We start from the raw sequence: 18,552 nt of genomic DNA on the forward strand, positions 1-18,552 counted from the left end.
GACCCTGGGGAAAGGCCTCTGAGAGTCTCAGTGTGGCTGGGGGGAAATCAGCCTAACCAGCCTGGCCTGTGAGCTACAGAGGGGGCCAGGGAACCCAAGACAAGGAGCACCTGATGCTGAGCGCTGGGGCGAGCGTGCACTGAGCCTTCCGGCTGAGCCGCCATCCCAGCAAAGGACAGCATAAAACCAGGCATCATCTCCAGAAATTTATTGGAAACACGATACAAACTGATCAGTAGACGGCATCTACTTACAGACAGACAGTCCACACTGCAATATCACGCTCTGAATGAATTATCCTGGGGAAACACTCATGACCACTGATGCATGGTCCAGGCTAGTGTCCTCTGGCAGGGAAAATCAGAAATTGGGGACAGAGGGAATGGAGGAGAGGGATGGACAGAAAACTAGGACATGGCTTTCCTGAGGGGAATGGTGAGGTGGGATTGCTAAATGCATAAATTCCCCCAAAGGAAAATAGGGACAGCCGTTAAGAATAAAGCCTTTCCCCCCTCCCTTCCAAAAGCATTCTCCTCTCTAGGTGAGTGAAATCTATGAACCCCCCACAGGGGCAGCTCCTCTGTCTACCCTCATCGGGGTCTTAGGATAGCGTGGGAACATAAACACCAGGCTGGACATGACACAGGGCAGACGGAGGCCACACACATCCCAGCCTGCTTGCCCTCAGACCCTCTCCTCTACCTCCCCCGCTCTGTTCTGAGTGGTGGGCCTGACCACTGCAGCGAGCTTCTCCTGGGACCCCAGGTCATCTGGCTTCCAGTGGGGTTTAACTAACGAGAGGCACCTGAAGAAACTACAGAGCACGAGGAAAGCAGAAGCCAGGCTATTTGTCCCCCACACCTGGGGAGTAGGGACCCTTCCGGCAGGGACCATGCCTCCCCATGGCCCCAGCTCCCACGAGATCGGCCTCTGTGGGCCCCAGTTCCTCCCAGTGGCTCTAGTCCCCGTGCTCTGGTAACATAGCCTCTCCCCATGTCCCACCAGCTTCGGGTGGTGGCAGTTTCCTGCTGTCGTTCTCCACCTCTGGGCTGCCCCTCATTCTCCTGTTCGGCCTCTCCGCTCTTCTTGTTTCTGTGTTCAACAGTTCTCTGGATTAAAGCTCCTCTGTTTTAAATACTTGGAGTGCCTTCTGTTTCCCCGGTTGGACGCTGACTGATAGAAACGGGGCTGTGGGCAAGGTACAGCTGTGAGAGGCGGGCTGAAAACCAGTCTGTCCTCCTCTTTGACATCATCTCTAGGAGTGGGCAGGTGGTGATGGCAGAGTGGGAAGATGGCTTGTGAACTTCTGTGTCTTCAACCAAGGGAACACAGATCAGGCTCAGCACAGCGAGTGCCACTGGGCACGTCTGCTGTGGCCATGTCCACCCCACAAGCTCACTGCACAATGGTGACACTCGGGCCCCAGGAACGGGGTGGCTGGGAAACCCTCTCAGCACCAACTGCTCAGAACGGCCAAGGCAAAGGTTAGAGGCTCCTGGGGGTCGTTCCTCCAGTCCGTGGAGTGTTCAATCAGAATGCTGGGAACTTTCCAGAGATGAAATGGGAACGTAAGATCTTCGTCAACGGCCTCTTTGTAGGAGGATGGGGCTGAAGAACCTGGAGTTCTTACTACAAGGTGAAGAGCTTTCTTGGTACATGTGGCTCAATGCAAACTGCATGTGTCCCAGAGCTAAATGGGAGCTACAACTGGGGTGGGTGGGCTTCTCTGTTCTCCTTTCAGACCAGGCTTGGCCCCCAACTCCAAATCTCCTGGGCCTGGGTGAGGAGGGACTCTCCCAACAGGCAGAGAGAAGGAAGCTGGCAGCAGAGTCATGGGCAGCAGACTTTTCTCTAATCAACAGTCACATATCACATGGGTCAGGAGAGGTGTGCGTAAGGGCCAGGGAGCCATTGCACCTTCTGTGTCCGTGTGTGACAATAAATCCAGGGCGGGACACAAGACAGCCTTCCCATGTCTTTCTTTAGAGAGAACACACCATGTGGCATGGGAGGCAGAGTGCCAGTTGCCTCTTCTCCCAGGGCTTTTTGGAGGGGACTTCTCTGCAGGGAACCCTGAGGGCGATGCCTATCACCTCCGCCCTGCTCCCTGGACACCTCTGACACAGGCCTTCCATCGGGGCCCCAAGCCACAACCCAAAACAGCTCCAAGAGTTGGTAGTGGTGAGAACATCCCCAGGTCACCCTTGCAAATGCCAAAGGTGAGAAGCAGCTCCTTAGAAGAGAAGCCATGCTGGCTGCAGAACTGGAGGGAAAAGGCAGCTCGATCTCTCGGCATCGCCTTCAGCCGTCATCCACTGTGTTCTCTTTGCTGAGCTGAACCCAGCCTCTGAGGATCTGGATGTCTACAGTGTCGTCATTTTAGCGATACTGCACTCTGCTTGGGAGGTCAGGGTAGGGGGGGGGGTGGAGGTAGGGGGGAGTGTCAACTCAATTGTAGTCATTCTGTCCTGCAACCACCTGGCTGTCTGGCCATTCATCCAGCTGCAGACCCCAGGGACAGCTGGAAGGCCAGACTCCAGTTTTCCTTCACGGTGCCGTGAGCCTGTGCCCTGCAGCCTGTCCCTGAAATGGAGGACAGGGGAGTGGCCAGACTCATGTGCCTGGTGGGGGGGGGCACTAAGCTATTCCTGCCCCTGCAGCTGTGTGCACAGTGGCGCAGAATGGCCAGCCTGCCGTGCCAGTGAGGGCTGGTGCTGAGGGCAGACAGGAAGAACCCAAGCCAGGGAAAACCGGGTCACAGGCACGTCTCCCGGGGCCTAGGCACATGTGTTCACAGAACTGTCTGGGCCAGAAAGGTGGGGGGCTCGTGGTCATACATACACACTCACCTGCACACACAGATCTCTCACTTCACCCTCGTAGGCCAAACAGATTCCGTCTGCTTAAAACAAACCTGGGTGATTTGTGACTCGTGGAAGGACCAACCTGGCTGCAAGTCCTTGGTGGCTGGCTGGGCTGTAAGGGAACAGGGCAGTACACGAATGGCTTGTCACAGTGATATACACGCTCGACTCCGTTTAAACACCTGCTCTTGCTGGAGCTGAGACCAGGGAGAACCAGAGGACACCAGCCTCTCTCCGACAATAGAATACACGTGATATGAAGAGCTCACAGGCTTACCAAAAACGATTTTCTTATTTTTTTGTCAGAATCTCATAATTCTGTACCTAGGAAGGGTGGAGGAGGGGGAGCCGAATATAGAATGCAGGGGTGGGAGCAAAATTTCCCCGTTAAAAAATATAAAGATGAAGCCTATTGAGAGAAAGCCAAGTGACAGTAACGGCAAGGATGGGGGGATATCATGAACGGCATAAACACTGGCACATTTCTTAAGAAAAATCCATTCAGAAAGATGCCATGTCCCTCCTGTACACCATCGTGGTGCCTACGACAGGGCTGAGCGGACACATGCAGGGCAGCCGCAGATCTGAGCTCTCAGCAGCCCCGCTGCCCGAGGAACCGCTGGGTGGGCCTAGGAGCAGAGGGCTAGAGAAGGAGGAGGTGCAGGGGCTCCCTCGTCCCCTCAATTTTCAGGCAGGTCCCGCCGTGGGATAGTGAGGTCTCTGAGAGGAAAGCGAGGTGACACGGATTCACACATGGAGATGCAGCTTTGGGGACGTGCACTCCTACAGTTTCTTCCCCTGCCCCACCGAGTCTCCAGGGGGCACATGTGTCTGTCTCCCACTGAGATGTACTGGAAATGGGGCTGCCTCCTTCCCAGGCACGACTGTGAACATCAGCAGGACAGTGTAGCAAGTCTTGGCTTATAGGATGAAACAGGGATAGCTCAGTCCGACACGCAGCATGTGAATTCTGGGGAAGGAGAGAGACAGGGTCAAAGTTAAAAGAGTTCTGATGGAGGAGGCCAGGCGCGAGCAAGGACAGAATCAGCCTTCCCACCAACAGTGTCACAGACTTCAAGGAAAGGGGGTCTGGCATTAATTCAAATAAAAGCTCACAGGGTAGTTTAAGGCTGGAGGGAAGTCTAATTGAGGCCAAGAAAATATGTGAATGACACTGAAGTATCTTAAAAGCTGGGTTTTGGATGGGCGGGTTTGGTGGTCACGGCCAAGGCATACAGCATACCAGGCAGGTGCTGATGGGCTTATCAAACCGACATCGAGGAACGTCTCTGAGCAGATACTGAGGAGTGGGGAGCACAATTAGCCTGGAGGAGACACAGTGTGATCTGAAGTCACCATAATTCATCACGGTGATGTGGGCACTCAGAGGCTAGGAACACATTTTCCTACAGGAGGGGAGTGAACCTCAAACACCCACGGTGTCATAGTGGCCCCTCCTTCCCACCCCCTCTGCTTCCCCCCAAAACCTTCAACTCTCCTTCCCAGGGTGGGTTACCTAGAGACTCTCAACAGAAACAAGTAAACGAAAAGCAGAAGTGGCCTGCAAACCACATCATCGTCATCTGCTATCACTCACAAGGTTGTGAAACCTTTTGCTTGGTTATTAGGAAAGTGGCTGGGAGGGCAGTGGGGGTTGTTTGCTGAGATGGGACCAGGTGCCCCAGCCAAGGAAGTGCTCAGACATGCTCTCCCATCACATGCCACTCTGCAACCAGGAGAGGACAAGGGACGCTCACCTTCACAGCCTCCCGCCATCCTGAGGAAGGTCTGCAGGATGGAGCAGAGCTGCGCCTTCACTTCATGAGCCTTTCTAGAATAGGGGAGATATATGTACACAGCCTGGTAGTTGATAGGGCTTGGCAAATATGTGTTAAATAAAAACCCAGATAATTGAGTTTAGGACTCAGGCTAACATTCGCTTTATTGAACTTACTATGGGATATATAACTGCAGGATTTAACTTTCATCAGAACCTTGTGAGCATCAGAAAGGGTGGGAACTTGCTCGAGGTCATACAGCGAGTAAGTTGAGGATTTGAACCCAGATCTTCTTAATACAGGTCAAGATTTCCCTACTACACCAAGCTGCCCCATTTTCCATCCGTCCCAGTAAGAGCATACTGTCCTCTTCAGTGTCTAAGTGAAGGGTTATGTATGTGTCAGAGCCTCTGATATTTCTTAGAAATATCTCTCTCTCTCTCTCTCTCTCTCTCCCTCTCTCTCTCTCTCTCTCTCTCTCTCTCTTTTTGCAGGGGGTGAGGGGGGGTGCTCTGTCATTCATTTTTTTGTCCAGCCCCTGTGGAATTAAGCCATCTGCAAGAAGAGCCAATTGTAATAGTTTCCCAAGTTTTTGACCTGCCTTGGTGAACTGTGCTTTCTTTTATTTGTGCCAAACTTACCTGCTTCAGTTTCAAAAGCAACCCTCTGGCATCTAGGTTCACACCTGCCTTCTTCACGCTGGCCGTGGTTTTGAGATATGTCACCTCTCTGCATTCCTGGCTGAAGAATCCCAGTGCTTACCATCTGCCCTTGCAAGGCTATCACTTCACTGCCCTGCGCTTAGAGCTTCCTCAGTCCCACTGCATTTCCTTGAAGCAAGGAACAAGAGCCATATGCGGGGCCCAGACACAGAGGCCCCAGCACAGCACAGAGCTCCAGGACAAAATGGACACTCCTTCTCAGGTCTCCTTCCTAGATGATATAGCCCAAATCATTTCCCCTTTTTGCTTATAAATACATTCTCAAAAGCATTAATCTGCATTTGCTACTTCTGTCTATACTAACCCTGATTCATAAGCACTTGTTTTTTTACAAACATTTCCCTCTCGGTTTAAACTATTCAGAAGTACTTCATGTCCACGGACTTGGAGATTCTACGCTCTAACCAATGCAATGAAAGCAACCTTCTTGAAGGTTTCCAGCTGCTGGATTCTGAGTTCATTTCCATCCCTTCTGTAACCCGGAGGAGAAGCCACCATCAGAATTTTGGAGGCTGGAAAGCAGATATACGAGTGATAACAGATTACGCACTCAAGAAAGCCAGACCTGAAGCTGGCAGTGTGGAAAGCCAAGAACCCAATTTGTCTAAAGGGCTCTCAAGTGGCTCAGGAATTAACACTAGAGACCTCTGGCAGTGAGGGAGAGATACTGAAGCAGGGAGATTAGTTGAAGGCTGTTTGAGAAGCAGCTGGACCCCGAGAAGCCCTCCTGACTCCATACCCCTACGCAACTGCCTGCCTCCCACAAGTCTGAGTGTGTATCCTCTGAAGAGGACCCGACAGAGGGTCTCAGTCCTAGGGGACACTAGGCAACAAGCACAGTTGAGGGCAGGGCTGGCTACTCCAAAACTGAGGAATCAAGTGAACATATGCCTACTGGTGGTGAGACCTCCAGCCTTCTTCCCATTTAGCTCCCAGAAAGCATGCAGCTAAACCTTCAACTTTGGGGGGAGAGACTGTTCTATGGTATGGCATTTGTGTCCCCACAAAATTCCTATCTTGAAATCCTAATGCCCAATGTGATGGTATTGGGAGGTAACCTTCGGGAAGTGCTCAGAGGGCATAATCTTCATGGGTGGGATTAAGGCTCTTATAAAAGAGACCCCACAGAGCTCCCTAGCCCCTTCTAACATGTGAGGACACAGAGAGGAGTCAGCAGTCTGATACCTAGAAAAGGGATTTCACCAGAACTCAACCATGTCAGCACCCTGATCTTGGACTTCCCAGCCTCTACAACTGTGAGAACTAAATTTATGTTATTAAAGGTGATCCATCCACAGTATTTTGTTATAGCAGCCCAAATGGACTAAGATAGATGGGAAGAATCTTCTCTGGGAAATGTGACCAGCCTATGAGACCAGCCTATGAGATAGTGGCATTTGAGTCACCGAACAAACAGTCCAGCCTGATCACCATACTGGGAAGTGTATTACAGTCTCACCCCATAAGCAGAGCACAGAGCTTTCAGTCTGATTCTATTCCCCTACTCTTAAACATTCGTAGACAACCACAGGCCACCAGGGAAAAACCTGCAACATAAACGTCAGAGGCCAAAACAAAGAACAAAGAGAAGAATTAAAATCGGAAGAAACATACTATTCATGGAGAAGAAAACTTAAAAAACAGAAAATGCTATAAATATCCTCAGAAGACTAAAAAAAGATACAGTATCCATGAAACACAAACAGTATGCTATCAAAAAAATAAACAAGCAAACAAACATGAGAGAGCCAAGGGGAGCTGGCAGGGAACCTATAGAAAGACTGAAGAATTCTGCATTCTATAATGGTGGGCTAATTTGTATTAGATTAACCCTCCAGCCAATAATAGTAACAAACTTTGGATAAAATATTAACAAAAAAAAACTCCTTGAAGATTCTGGAGAGCAACCAAAAATCAGGCAAAAACTGGAGGGCATATGGTCCTTGAAAAAAAAAAAGTGAGATTAGGGGAGATCCACCCTTAACTGGCTTTTCCTTTGTGGGCACGTTTTCCAGTACAAAAGGGAAATGGCTCAAGCAGAAAACTGCAATCTAAGCGGGCTGAAGAATCAGGGAGAGTTCAGAGTTTGAGGCTGCCAATACAGCTGGAAATACAGGAGGAGGTCTGGAAAGGAAGAGGACAGGGAAAGGGAAGCTGCCATATCTACATACAAATCCCCCTCAAATCATTGGCCGATTCTGGAACTATGCAATTGTGAGGTGGGACCCTAAGAAGCCCAGATGGAAACATCAGCTGGAAGGCTAACAAAGGCTGAGCAGCAACCTCAGCAGCTGTCTAGTACTAGGAAGACAGAGTTTGGAGTTCAAGTTCTGACAAGTGGGAAGGGCTGTACAAACAGCTTGGTCTTTCCGTTGAAATCTCACGGAACTCAGAGCAAAACTGAAATAGACCAGACCTATTAAAGCTTTAAACCAAGGCTGCATAAAACCAGAAGAGACTCTTGGATACTGACAACAAACTGAGGGTTGATGGGGGTGGGGGAGAGGGGAAAGTGGGTGATGGGCATTGAGGAGGGCATTTTTTGGGATGAGCACTGGGTGTTGTATGGAAACAAATTTGACAATTATATTTTAAAAATAATAATAATATAAACAAACAAACAAACAAACAAACCAGACTGCATAGAATCAAAGTGACCTGCCAATTTAATTGTTTGCTAGAACAAAACGCAACACTCTGCAGTGGAAAATAACAGAATCCAGAGTCTCTAAAACTTATCATCCACACTGACCAGTATTCGTTAAAAACTAATAGCCTGATCAACCCACCAAAACAAAATACAGTTAGTAGAAAATGACTAATGAATGATTCAGATGTTAGAATTAGCAGATATGGATATAAAATATTCACTATAGGGGCACTTGGGTGGCTCAGTCAGTTAAGCATCTGACTCTGGATTTCAGCTCAGTTCATGATCTCACAGTTTAAGAGTTTGAGCCCCGCCTCAGGCTCTGAGCTGACAGGGAGGAGCCTGCTTGGGATCCTCTCTCCCTTTCTGCCCTTCCCCTGCTCTCTCTTTCTCTCAAAATAAATTTTTAAAACTTAAAAAAAAAAAAAAAACATAAAAAAATAGATGATTGTTGGGCACTTGGGTGGCTCATTTGGCTAAGTGTCCAGCTTCCACTCAGGTCATGATCTTATGGTTTGTGAGTTCGAGCCCCACATCAGGCTCTGTGCAGACAGCTCAGAGCCTGAAGCCTGCTTTGGATTCTGTGTCTCCCTCTCCCTCTGCCCACCCCTGCTCACACTCTTTCTCTCTCTCAAAAATAAATAGATATTAAAAAAAATTTTTAATAGATAATTATTTAAAACCATAAAAAAAGAAAATATTCTCTATAAGTTTGTTAAAGAATCTATAGGGACACCAGGGTGGCTTGGTTGGTTAAGTGTTTGGATCTTAGTTTTGGTTCAGGTCATAATCTCATGGTGGGTTTGAGCCTCTCACTGAGCTCTGTGCTGATAGCGCGGAGCCTGCTTGGGATTCTCTCTCTCCCTCTCTCTCTCTCTCATGTTTGTGTGTGTGCACTCTCTCTCTCAAAATAAATAAATAAATAAACTTTAGCCAAAAACAAAGAGAAAAATAATCTATAAAAAAAAAGATGAATGTACAGCGACATGCAGAATGAACCTGGACCGATTTCTTACACCATACACAAAAATAAACTCAAATGGATGAAAGACCTAAATGTGAGACAGGAAGCCATCAAAATCCTCAAGGAGAAAGCAGGCAAACACCTCTTTGACCTTGGCGACAGCAACTTCTTACTCAACACGTCTCCGGAGGCAAGGGAAACAAAAGCAAAAATGAACTACTGGGACTTCATCAAAATAAAAAGCTTCTGCACAGCGAAGGAAACAATCAGCAAAACTAAAAGGCAACCAACAGAATGGGAGAAGATATTTGCAAACGACATATCAGATAAAGGGTTAGTATCCAAAATCTATAAAGAACTTATCAAACTCAACACCCAAAAAACAAACCAGTGAATGAGTGGGCAAAAGACATGAATAGACATTTCTCCAAAGAAGACATCCAGATGGCCAACCGACACATGAAAAAATGCTCAACATCACTCATAATCAGGGAAATACAAATCAAAACCACAGTGAGAACCACCTTACACCTGTCACAATGGCTAACATTAACAACTCAGGCAACAACAGATGTTGGTGAGGATGCGGGAAAAGAGGATCTCTTTTGCATTGTTGGTGGGAATGCAAGCTGGTGCAGCCACTCTGGAAAACAGTATGGAGGTTCCTCAAAAAATTAAAAATAGAACTACCCTAGACCCAGCAATGGCACTACTAAGTATTTATCCAAGGGATACAGGTGTGCTGTTCCGAAGGGACACATGCACCCCCATGTTTATAGCAGCACTATCAACAATAGCCAAAGTATGGAAAGAGCCCAAATGTCCATTGATGGATGAATGGATAAAGAAGATACACACACACACACACACACACACACACACAATGGAGTATTACTCAGCAATCAAAAAGAATGAAATCTTGCCATTTGCAACTACATGGATGGAACTAGAGGGTATTATGCTAAGCGAAATTAGTCAGAGAAAGACAAATATCATATGACTTCACTCATATGAGGACTTTAAGACACAGAACAGATGAATATAAGGGAAGGGAAGCAAAAATAATATAAAAACAGGGAGAGGGACAAAACATAAGAGACTCTTAAATATGGAGAACAAACAGAGGGTTACTGGAGGGGTTATGGGAGGGGGGATGGGCTAAATGGATAAGGGACATTAAGAAATCTACTCCTGAAATCATTGTTGCACTATATGCTAACTAATGTGTATGTAAATTTAAAAAATTAAATTAAAATAAATAAATAAATAAACGTTAAAAAAAAAGATGAACGTAATGGGTAACAAGATGGTGTATTTTAGGAGAAATATAAAAAAACTAAAAGGAAATTCTAAAACTGAAAAATACAAAATCTGAAATGAATAATTTGTTAGATGGGATAATAGCAGATCCAATACTGTAGAAGAGGGACGTGTGCTTGGCTCAGTCAGTTGAGCATATGACTTGATCTCTGGGTCATGAGTTCCAGCTGCATGTTGGGTATAGAGTTTACTTTAAAAAAAAATACTGCAGGGGCACCTGGGTGGCTCAGTTGGTTAAGCGTCTGCCTTCAGCTCAGGTCATGATCTTGCGGTTTGTGAGTTCGAGCCCGCGTCGGGCTCTGTGCTGACAGCTCAGAGCCTGGAGCCTGTGTCAGATTCTGTGTCTGCCCCTCCCCTGCTCCTGCTCTGACTCTCTCTGTCTTTGAATAATAATTAAACGTTAAAAAAATTTAAAAAAAATACTGCAGAAGAATCAATGAATTTGAAGATCTCTAAAAAAAAAATTACTGAAACTGACAAACAATACGTACTGTATGACTCCATTTATATAAAATTCTAAAAAATATAGTCTGTGGTGACAAAAAGTGGATCAGTGGTCACCTGAGATGATGTGGGGAGATGGGGTGGGTGGGAGAGTAGATTATAAAGGGGTACAAAAAAAGTTGTTGAGGGTGATGGATAAGTTTATTAAGTATATAATGGATGGATAAGGGATTGTGGTATTTCCTGGGGTATACATATGTTAAACTTATCAAGTTGTACATTTATTGTTATTCATTAAAAAAAAAATTTTTTTTTTAACGTTTATTTATTTTTGAGGCAGAGAGAGACAGAGCATGAATGGGGGGAGGGTCAGAGAGAGAGGGAGACACAGAATCGGAAGCAGGCTCCAGGCTCTGAGCTGTCAGCACAGAGCCCGACGCGGGGCTCGAACTTGTGAACCACAAGATCATGACCCGAGCCGAAGTCGGTGACTCAACTGACTGAGCCACCCAGGCGCCCCGTTATTTATTTTTTTAAAGTTTGTTTATTTATCTTGAGAGAGAGAGTGTGTGCAAGCAGGGGAGGAGCAAAGAGAGAAGGGGAGAGAGAGACTCCCAAGTGGACTCCATGCTGACACTATGGTTGTCAGTGGGGCTCAGTCTCACAAACATGAGATCAGGATCTGAGCTGAAATCAAGAGTTGGATGCTTAATCGACTGAGTCACATAGGCACCCCTCAAGTTGTATATTTTAAATATGTGTAGTTGAGGGGCGCCTAGCTGGCTCAATTAACTGTCCCACTCTTGATTTCAGCTCAGGTCATGATCCCAGGATTGTGGGATACAACCCTGCACTGGGCTCTGTGCTAAGCGTGGAGCCTGTTTAAGATTTTTCTCTCTCGGGGCGCCTGGGTGGCTTGGTCGGTTAAGCGTCCGACTTCGGCTCAGGTCATGATCTCACGGTCCATGAGTTCGAGCCCCGCGTGGGGCTCTGTGTTGACAGCTCAGAGCCTGGAGCCTGTTTCGGATTCTGTGTTTTCCTCTCTGTCTGCTCCTCCCCTGTTCGTGCTCTGTCTCTCTCTGTCTCAAAAATAAATAAACGTTAAAAAAAATTAAAAAAAAAAAAAGATTTCTCTCTCTCTCTCTCTCTCCCTCTGCCCCTCTCCCTACTCATGCTCTCTCTTTAAAAAAAAAAAAATGTATATAACATATATATGTACATATATATATATGTATATCTATAAGAATATATATAAGGATCATTTCACAGTGATAAAAAGGTACAAAAGACCTAAAAATTCTAATTATATATACCATCAATAATAGAATTTCAAAATACTAAGGCAAAAACTGACAGAATAAAGGGAGAAATAGACAAATCTGGTTGGAATGTAAATTTGAGAAAGTCTCCCAGAAAATAGAACAAAAAGACACAGAGAAATAAAACTGGAGAGACAAAAGAAAATCGGAAGACCAGTATAGGTCTAATGTCCAACATCTTGACCCTTTCTTCTGCTGACTTTACAGTTCCAGATACCTTAAATGTGGTCAGCCTTGTTTCCCCAGAACTCACTCTTGGCCTTGCTCCCCAGCTGCCCTGGAAAGGGGCTCCTTGTTGTCACTCAGTGAAGCTGCAGTTAGACTGTCATGGAAACAGTCTTCTCAGATTATCTTCTTCAGGCACCTCCATTTAACAAAGTTGCCTTCAAGCTTGCTCCTCAGTTCTACATTAATTGCTTTTCATATTCATCTATATGTAAATAATTGTTGATAAAAATAAATATTTGGTTGAGGGAGAAAAATGCATAAATTATAACTCAGATGTTTTCTGAGCTTAAAGAGTACTCAGTCATCTGGAAGGGAAAACAGGAAACAGGAAAAGAAAATAATAAAGAGCAAGATTGGGAAGCTTAAAATGAACCCAGTGGGAGGTCTCCAAATCAACTGGACTGTGACAAATCCTTCCATTTCCATTGCTCTGGGCACCCCCCCCCCCCCCCGGCAGATTCAGAACACTCCTCACCTCCATCCTGGGACCCAAAGAGAATGCTCAGGAGGATACCTAAATCAGTTGATTTCAGGAGTTGATCTTTACTTCCTCGGGGTATCAAGATCTAATACTGATGTCCTAATGCCTTTCTCAGACATCTGTGTCTGCTCTTTTGATGGATGGGTCACACTTACTCTAAGGAAGAGTTGTTTCTCAGGGACCTAATCCCCTTCTTCTGCTGTCTCCCTCACTTTCCTTTCCCAAGCATCCACCTTTCCCCACAAAAAAACCAGGACTTAGCTCTCAAGTCAGGGGTTCCCTTTCTTTCTCAGAGATTCATCCTCTACATGTCACTGAGAATGGGAATACATTGGGACAGGTTGGTTAAAAAGGTTTCCTGTTGGGGCGCCTGAGTGGCTCAGTCGGTTAAGCGTCCGACTTCGGCTCAGGTCATGATCTCACGGTCCGTGAGTTCGAGCCCCACGTCGGGCTCTGTGCTGACAGCTCAGAGCCTGGAGGCTGCTTCTGATTCTGTGTCTCCCTCTCTCTCTGACCCTCCCCCATTCACGCTCTGTCTCTGTCTCAAAAATAAATAAACATTAAAAAAAAAGAAATTAAAAAAAAAAAAGGTTTCCTGTAATGACCCTTGCAGGCAAACAGAGATTGACTGAGGAGACCAGAGCTGCCCCTGAGAGCTGAGGACCCTTGAGTAACTACCATGGACTTCTGCCACTCTTCTAAGATCTCCATATTGCTGAGAGGGTGTCAAGAATAGACCTCCGACAGGCTCACACACTAGTATTTCCCTCAGGAATAGGATAAAAGTATTCTCTGGAAGAAACTGATATTAGTAAACTCAGGAATGGTCCCAGGGGTGGCCGATTTGACATCCTTCCAGAATATTCCAAAACACCAAGTTGTTAATTACTCATGCCTAATGTACTTGGGTCTTTCTCTACAATGCCACCTTATGGCATCCACTCCCCTCAGATAATGCTTCTATGTCCCGAAACTCTCTAGATATATTAGGTACTCTGCTATAATTACTTGACATTCAATAAACCCTGGGGCCATAATGATCCATTGGAAAATACTGAAAAAAAAATTCAAAGTCACTTTTATCTATTAAACCAGGTTGTAACATTACATCCTGAGACAAGGAGATCAGAGGCAAATCCAGGGGCACTTGATGTTCTTCCATAAACACTATTTTGGAAGATAAAAAAAAAAAAACATGAAGTCTCTTGAAATGATATAAAAATGTTGACAGAAGGCGGCCTGGGCCCAAGTGTGCCTAGGAATGCCATCAGCTGTTGCTGGAAGTCTATTTTTGTTGGGATTTGTGAAGACAGCAGAAGCATTCCCAGAGCGTTCTCACTGCTCTCACTGGTACAGTGGACCTCCCACCCCCCATTTTCCGGAGTTGGGATGCAAACAGCTGGAGCTATTGAATCACTGAGTCAGAAACAAGTCGTCCAAAGGACAGTCTTCACACCCTAGATCATAATATTGTACTTAGAGGCATCCACATTGGATACCCTCTTCATAGGAGACTTAGAGAAATGATATTACTCAATGTGGAAAACAAATAAGGAAAAAAACCTGGATCTGCACTGTATTCACAGACCCCAGGGGAAATAAGCCAGAAGAGAGCAGATTAAAAAGGAGTTTATTGTACCATTCATCAATTTCCTTGGCTCAGATGCCCTGACTCTGTCCCACTGATAACTCACCTCTCTCCTGAGCCTGTTGGCTTTGGTATACCCGACACACTGAATCCGGCTTCAGTAGTACCCCTGGGACAAAAGCTGTATCATCTCAGAAAAAGATGATAAGAGCACACCTCCAATTGATGTCCCCTCGGTCATATCACTACAAAACAGAAGTTGTTCTCTAGGGTCCCCATTTGATAAAGACAGAGACATAGCAGCCAGACGCTTGTCCCTGTGCAGCAGAATAAAAGATCTGCTCCCTGGGGCGGGGAGGGCCAGGGCATCTTCTTAGGGGTCAGGAGAGAGGGGTCAGCCCCTCTCTCTCCTCTCTGGAGTGTTTTCTGACTCAGCCCTCATTCTGAAAAAGATTCCACTGTCTCAGGATGGTGATATTCCATCCCCTCTGCTGTAGGGTCTCTAACTGCAGGAGCCTACACGAGGCTAAATGAGCCCTCTTTATCAATCTGATTTCCTGTCTTTAATACTCCTTTAAATAGCTTAATCAAAGGCAATTTCTCTTTATAGATACTGGGCCCTTCTAATGTGCAAATATACTTTGGAACACACCCATTTACTTCCAAGCAAACCCATGAGTCATTTTTTGGAAATCCTATGTTTATGTCAGAAATAAATGTAAATAAATGTGTTGACACTTTATTTATATACAATCCACATATGACTACAAAAACTTTGGTTGATATCTTAACAATTTTCAAAATAGCTCTTCTAAAAAGGGTGGGGGGATAGAATCTGAGCACTTAATGAATACCTACCATGAGTCAGAGTCAATGCTGGGTGTACCCTATAATTTAATTTAAACACATTTCACCTTTAGGTGATTCTGTGAATTTTCTCTTGTTTCTTTTTTTCTCCCCTCTCTCTGACACTAATATAGTTCTTATGCCCTACATTTCAGAAAATGTAGGGGGTATGTTACGGGCAGAAAAGCCTCACAGAGGCAGGAGATGGAGGGATAGCTTTGATCAGACAATCATGGCTTATACCTCACAGTCTAAGTACAGAAAAACACCTACTATGTTCCTCTCTATATTCACAAACACACACCCATCTCCAACATGGAGAAAACATAAACATCTCCCAGGTACTTGTTGCACTGAGCACACAAATCCTGGTCCTTATACACCAAGTGGAAACAACCCCAGATTGGAGTTTAAATCTCATCTCTGCTGCTTGTTAGCAGTGTGGCTTTAGTGAAATCCCTCAACCTCTTTGAGCCTGGGGTTTTTCATTATTAAAATGCATGTTATAACAACTATCTCATAAAGAGTTTGGAAGATCAGGGGCGTCTGGGTGGCTCAACTGGTTAAGCATCTGATTTCGGCTCAGGTCATGATCTAACGGTTCGTGAGTTCGAGCCCCGTGCCTGGCTCTGTGCTGACAGCTCAGAGCCTGGAGTCTGCTTCAGATTCTGTGTCTCCCTCTGTCTGCCCCTCCGCCGCTTGCACTCTGTCTCTCACATTGTCTCAAAAATAAATAAACGTTAAAAAATAATCTTTAAAAAAAAAAAAAGAGTTTGGCAGATCAAGTGGTATAAGGTAGACGCAATATCTTTAATCATTATCACAACCCCATTAAGGCAAATGAAATTTGTACTTTACAGAGGAGAAAACAGGTTTCAAGAATCTGAGTGACTCACCCAAGGCCACACAGGAAGTAATCAGAGAAGTGAGCAGTTAATCCTAGATGGTTCCAAACACTTAGAGGTACGTTTTCCCCCGTGGCACAGAGAAATCCCATCTGCCCTGTTGCCCTCTCTTTTGGGCTCTCACACATGGAAAGGCTTTTTCCAGTAATTGCTCTTCTCTCCCCACTGATCTCAGGGCTTTCTCTACTCACAGCTACGTGGAATTAACCAAGTCAGCCAAATGTGGTAGGTACTTGGCTCGCTGGCAATAAAAAGGTCACCAAAGCACCTGCAAGTCAGCAAAGGAGATAGGATTTGGAAAGCATGTGATGGCAGGCGGCACATTACTGGCCCACCGCCTGACGGGAAAGACTGGAGTATAGCGGACAGTAGTAAGGAGCTGTGTAAGTCTATGTTTTGAAATTTCATTCTTCCTGCCATTACTGACCCCAAATAATGAGGCTTCTTACGTATGCAGATTCTGTTTTCACCCTTGGAGTTTAAGTTCCAGTAGGGGAGTCACAGAGGGCTGGGTGTGGCCCAGTGCCAAGGGTTAAGCTTAACAGAAGACACAGAGGTCTGATTTCTAACCATCGGTGCCTTTAAGAGGCCAGGGCCAGATGAAAGACAGTGACTTTCAGGAAGATGATAAGAAGCTGCCCATCATTTAAAAAATTTTTGTTTAACATTTATTCATTTTTGAGAGACAGAGAGAGACAGAGCACAAGCAGGGGTGAGGCAGAGAGAGAGGGAGACATAGAATCTGAAGCAGACTCCAGGCTCTGAGCTGTCAGCACAGAGCCCAACAATCATGGCCTGAGCTGAATTTGGACGCTTAACTAAGCCACCCAGGCACACCCCCACCTTTTTTTTTTTTTTAAATGTCAGGTAAAATCCTTCCTACCAGCAGGAATCCAGAGCCTCTTTATCCATCATCATGAACTTCCAGCTGAAGGTGGAGGGTGAATAAAGTGAGGCAAGCCCCTGAGAAGGGGACAGGAAGCCCTAACGCTGAGATATCTGGATATTTCAGTACAGTCAGGTTTTGTTTCCAGTTAAATTAGTTCTGTCCATCAACATCCTGTTTGGTGTGCTCATCTGTCTGGCATGCTGGTAATTAAGTAGCAATGCTAACAGATTTTATTATTGGATCACAGGGCGAGGCTTTTCCATGAGTTTGTATCCATCAATTCCAGTAAGTGATGGTATTGACTATCTCATGAAAACTCACTATTGACCTAATTTTTTTTTCCCCTAGTACTTTGAGTTCACTTTGGAAGCTCAGGTTAGTCTGGATCCTATGTCCCAAGGAAATAAGAAATAGACCTTTTATCCCAAGGAAAAGCTTCACTGGGAGTACAAAAATGGGGACATTTTCGGGGCGCCTGGGTGGCTCAGTCGGTTAAGCGTCTGACTTCAGCTCAGGTCACGATCTCGCGGTCTGCGAGTTCGAGCCCCGCATCGGGCTCTGGGCTGATGGCTCAGAGCCTGGAGCTTGCTTCCGATTCTGTGTCTCCCTCTCTCTCTGCCCCTCCCCCGTTCATGCTGTGTCTCTCTCTGTCTCAAAAAAAAATAAACGTTAAAAAAAAAAAAAATTAAAAAAAAATAAAAAAATAAATGGGGACATTTTCTACAATGTGTGTTTCCCTTACACTTGTCTCTCAGCTCCACACCCATCCATTTAAATTCAGCTTAGCGACGCTGGGCCTGGGACTCTGCAAATACTTCTCCTTCGCCATCTGGCTCCCTGATACACCAGTAGGGGGTGCTAGAGGGAGGCTGTAAGGCTGGCAGCCACAGAAGGCGCTTGCCGGGTCCTGCTCCCGCCTCACCCCCCCACCCCCCCCCCCCCCCCCCCCCCGCCCCGCCCCATAGCAGGCGCAGTTTGCTCCGTTCCCAGCTTTGCTTCACGCTGCCGGAACCAGCCTCATCACACTTGAGAGATGCCAGCACCCGCAGAGCAGCGCCTTTCCTCGGGGCCTCAGTTCTAGCTCCTCGGGCCTCCTCAAGCCTCTAGCATGTGATAACCGCAACTGCTTGCTTTTGCTCTCCCAGCCCTAGGGATGGCGGCTGCTTCCTGTGCCCCTCACCATGTTCCGTCACCTATTCTGTCCTCCAAGACCTGCAATATTGACTTCTTACGTTGAGTTAGCGAGAACGACTTCTGCGTTTTCTACTTTGCTGACAAATATTTGAGAGCCACAACTTCTTTTATAGCCGTGGTTAAGAGCAAACTCTGAAATCAGCCACACCTGAATAGGAATCCCAATCCATTTATGCAGTGCCTGGTAACTTTGGACAATTTAAAAAAAAAAATTTTTTTTAATGTTTATTTATTTTTGAGACAGAGAGAGACAGAACATGAACGGGAGAGGGTCAGAGAGAGAGAGAGACACAGAATCTGAAGCAGGCTCCAGGCTCTGAGCTGTCAGCACAGAGCCCGACGCGGGGCTCAAACTCATGG

The 18,552-nt window shown here is 46.2% G+C and overlaps 1 protein-coding gene across 11 annotated transcripts in view; it reads right to left on the bottom strand.

Annotated features, from left to right (window-relative positions):
• Positions 1-235: 235 nt before the first annotated feature.
• The window catches only part of MTA3 (metastasis associated 1 family member 3), a 222,919-nt gene continuing 204,602 nt past the window's right edge, over positions 236-18,552 (bottom strand). For 6 of the 11 annotated variants that reach the window (XM_042933131.1, XM_042933130.1, XM_042933132.1 and 3 more), the window contains exon 17: positions 241-3,834. In XM_042933131.1, coding sequence (XP_042789065.1) covers positions 3,809-3,834 — 26 coding nt within the window. In that variant the 3' untranslated portion in view covers positions 241-3,808. Of the gene's footprint in view, positions 3,835-4,621; positions 4,696-18,552 lie in introns of all 11 variants that reach the window. The other 5 variants (XR_006200862.1, XM_042933139.1, XM_042933135.1 and 2 more) reach the window with 5 other exon arrangements.

The sequence above is a fragment of the Panthera leo genome, chromosome A3, assembly GCF_018350215.1.
Source record: "Panthera leo isolate Ple1 chromosome A3, P.leo_Ple1_pat1.1, whole genome shotgun sequence".
Classification (NCBI taxonomy): Eukaryota; Metazoa; Chordata; class Mammalia; order Carnivora; family Felidae; genus Panthera; species Panthera leo.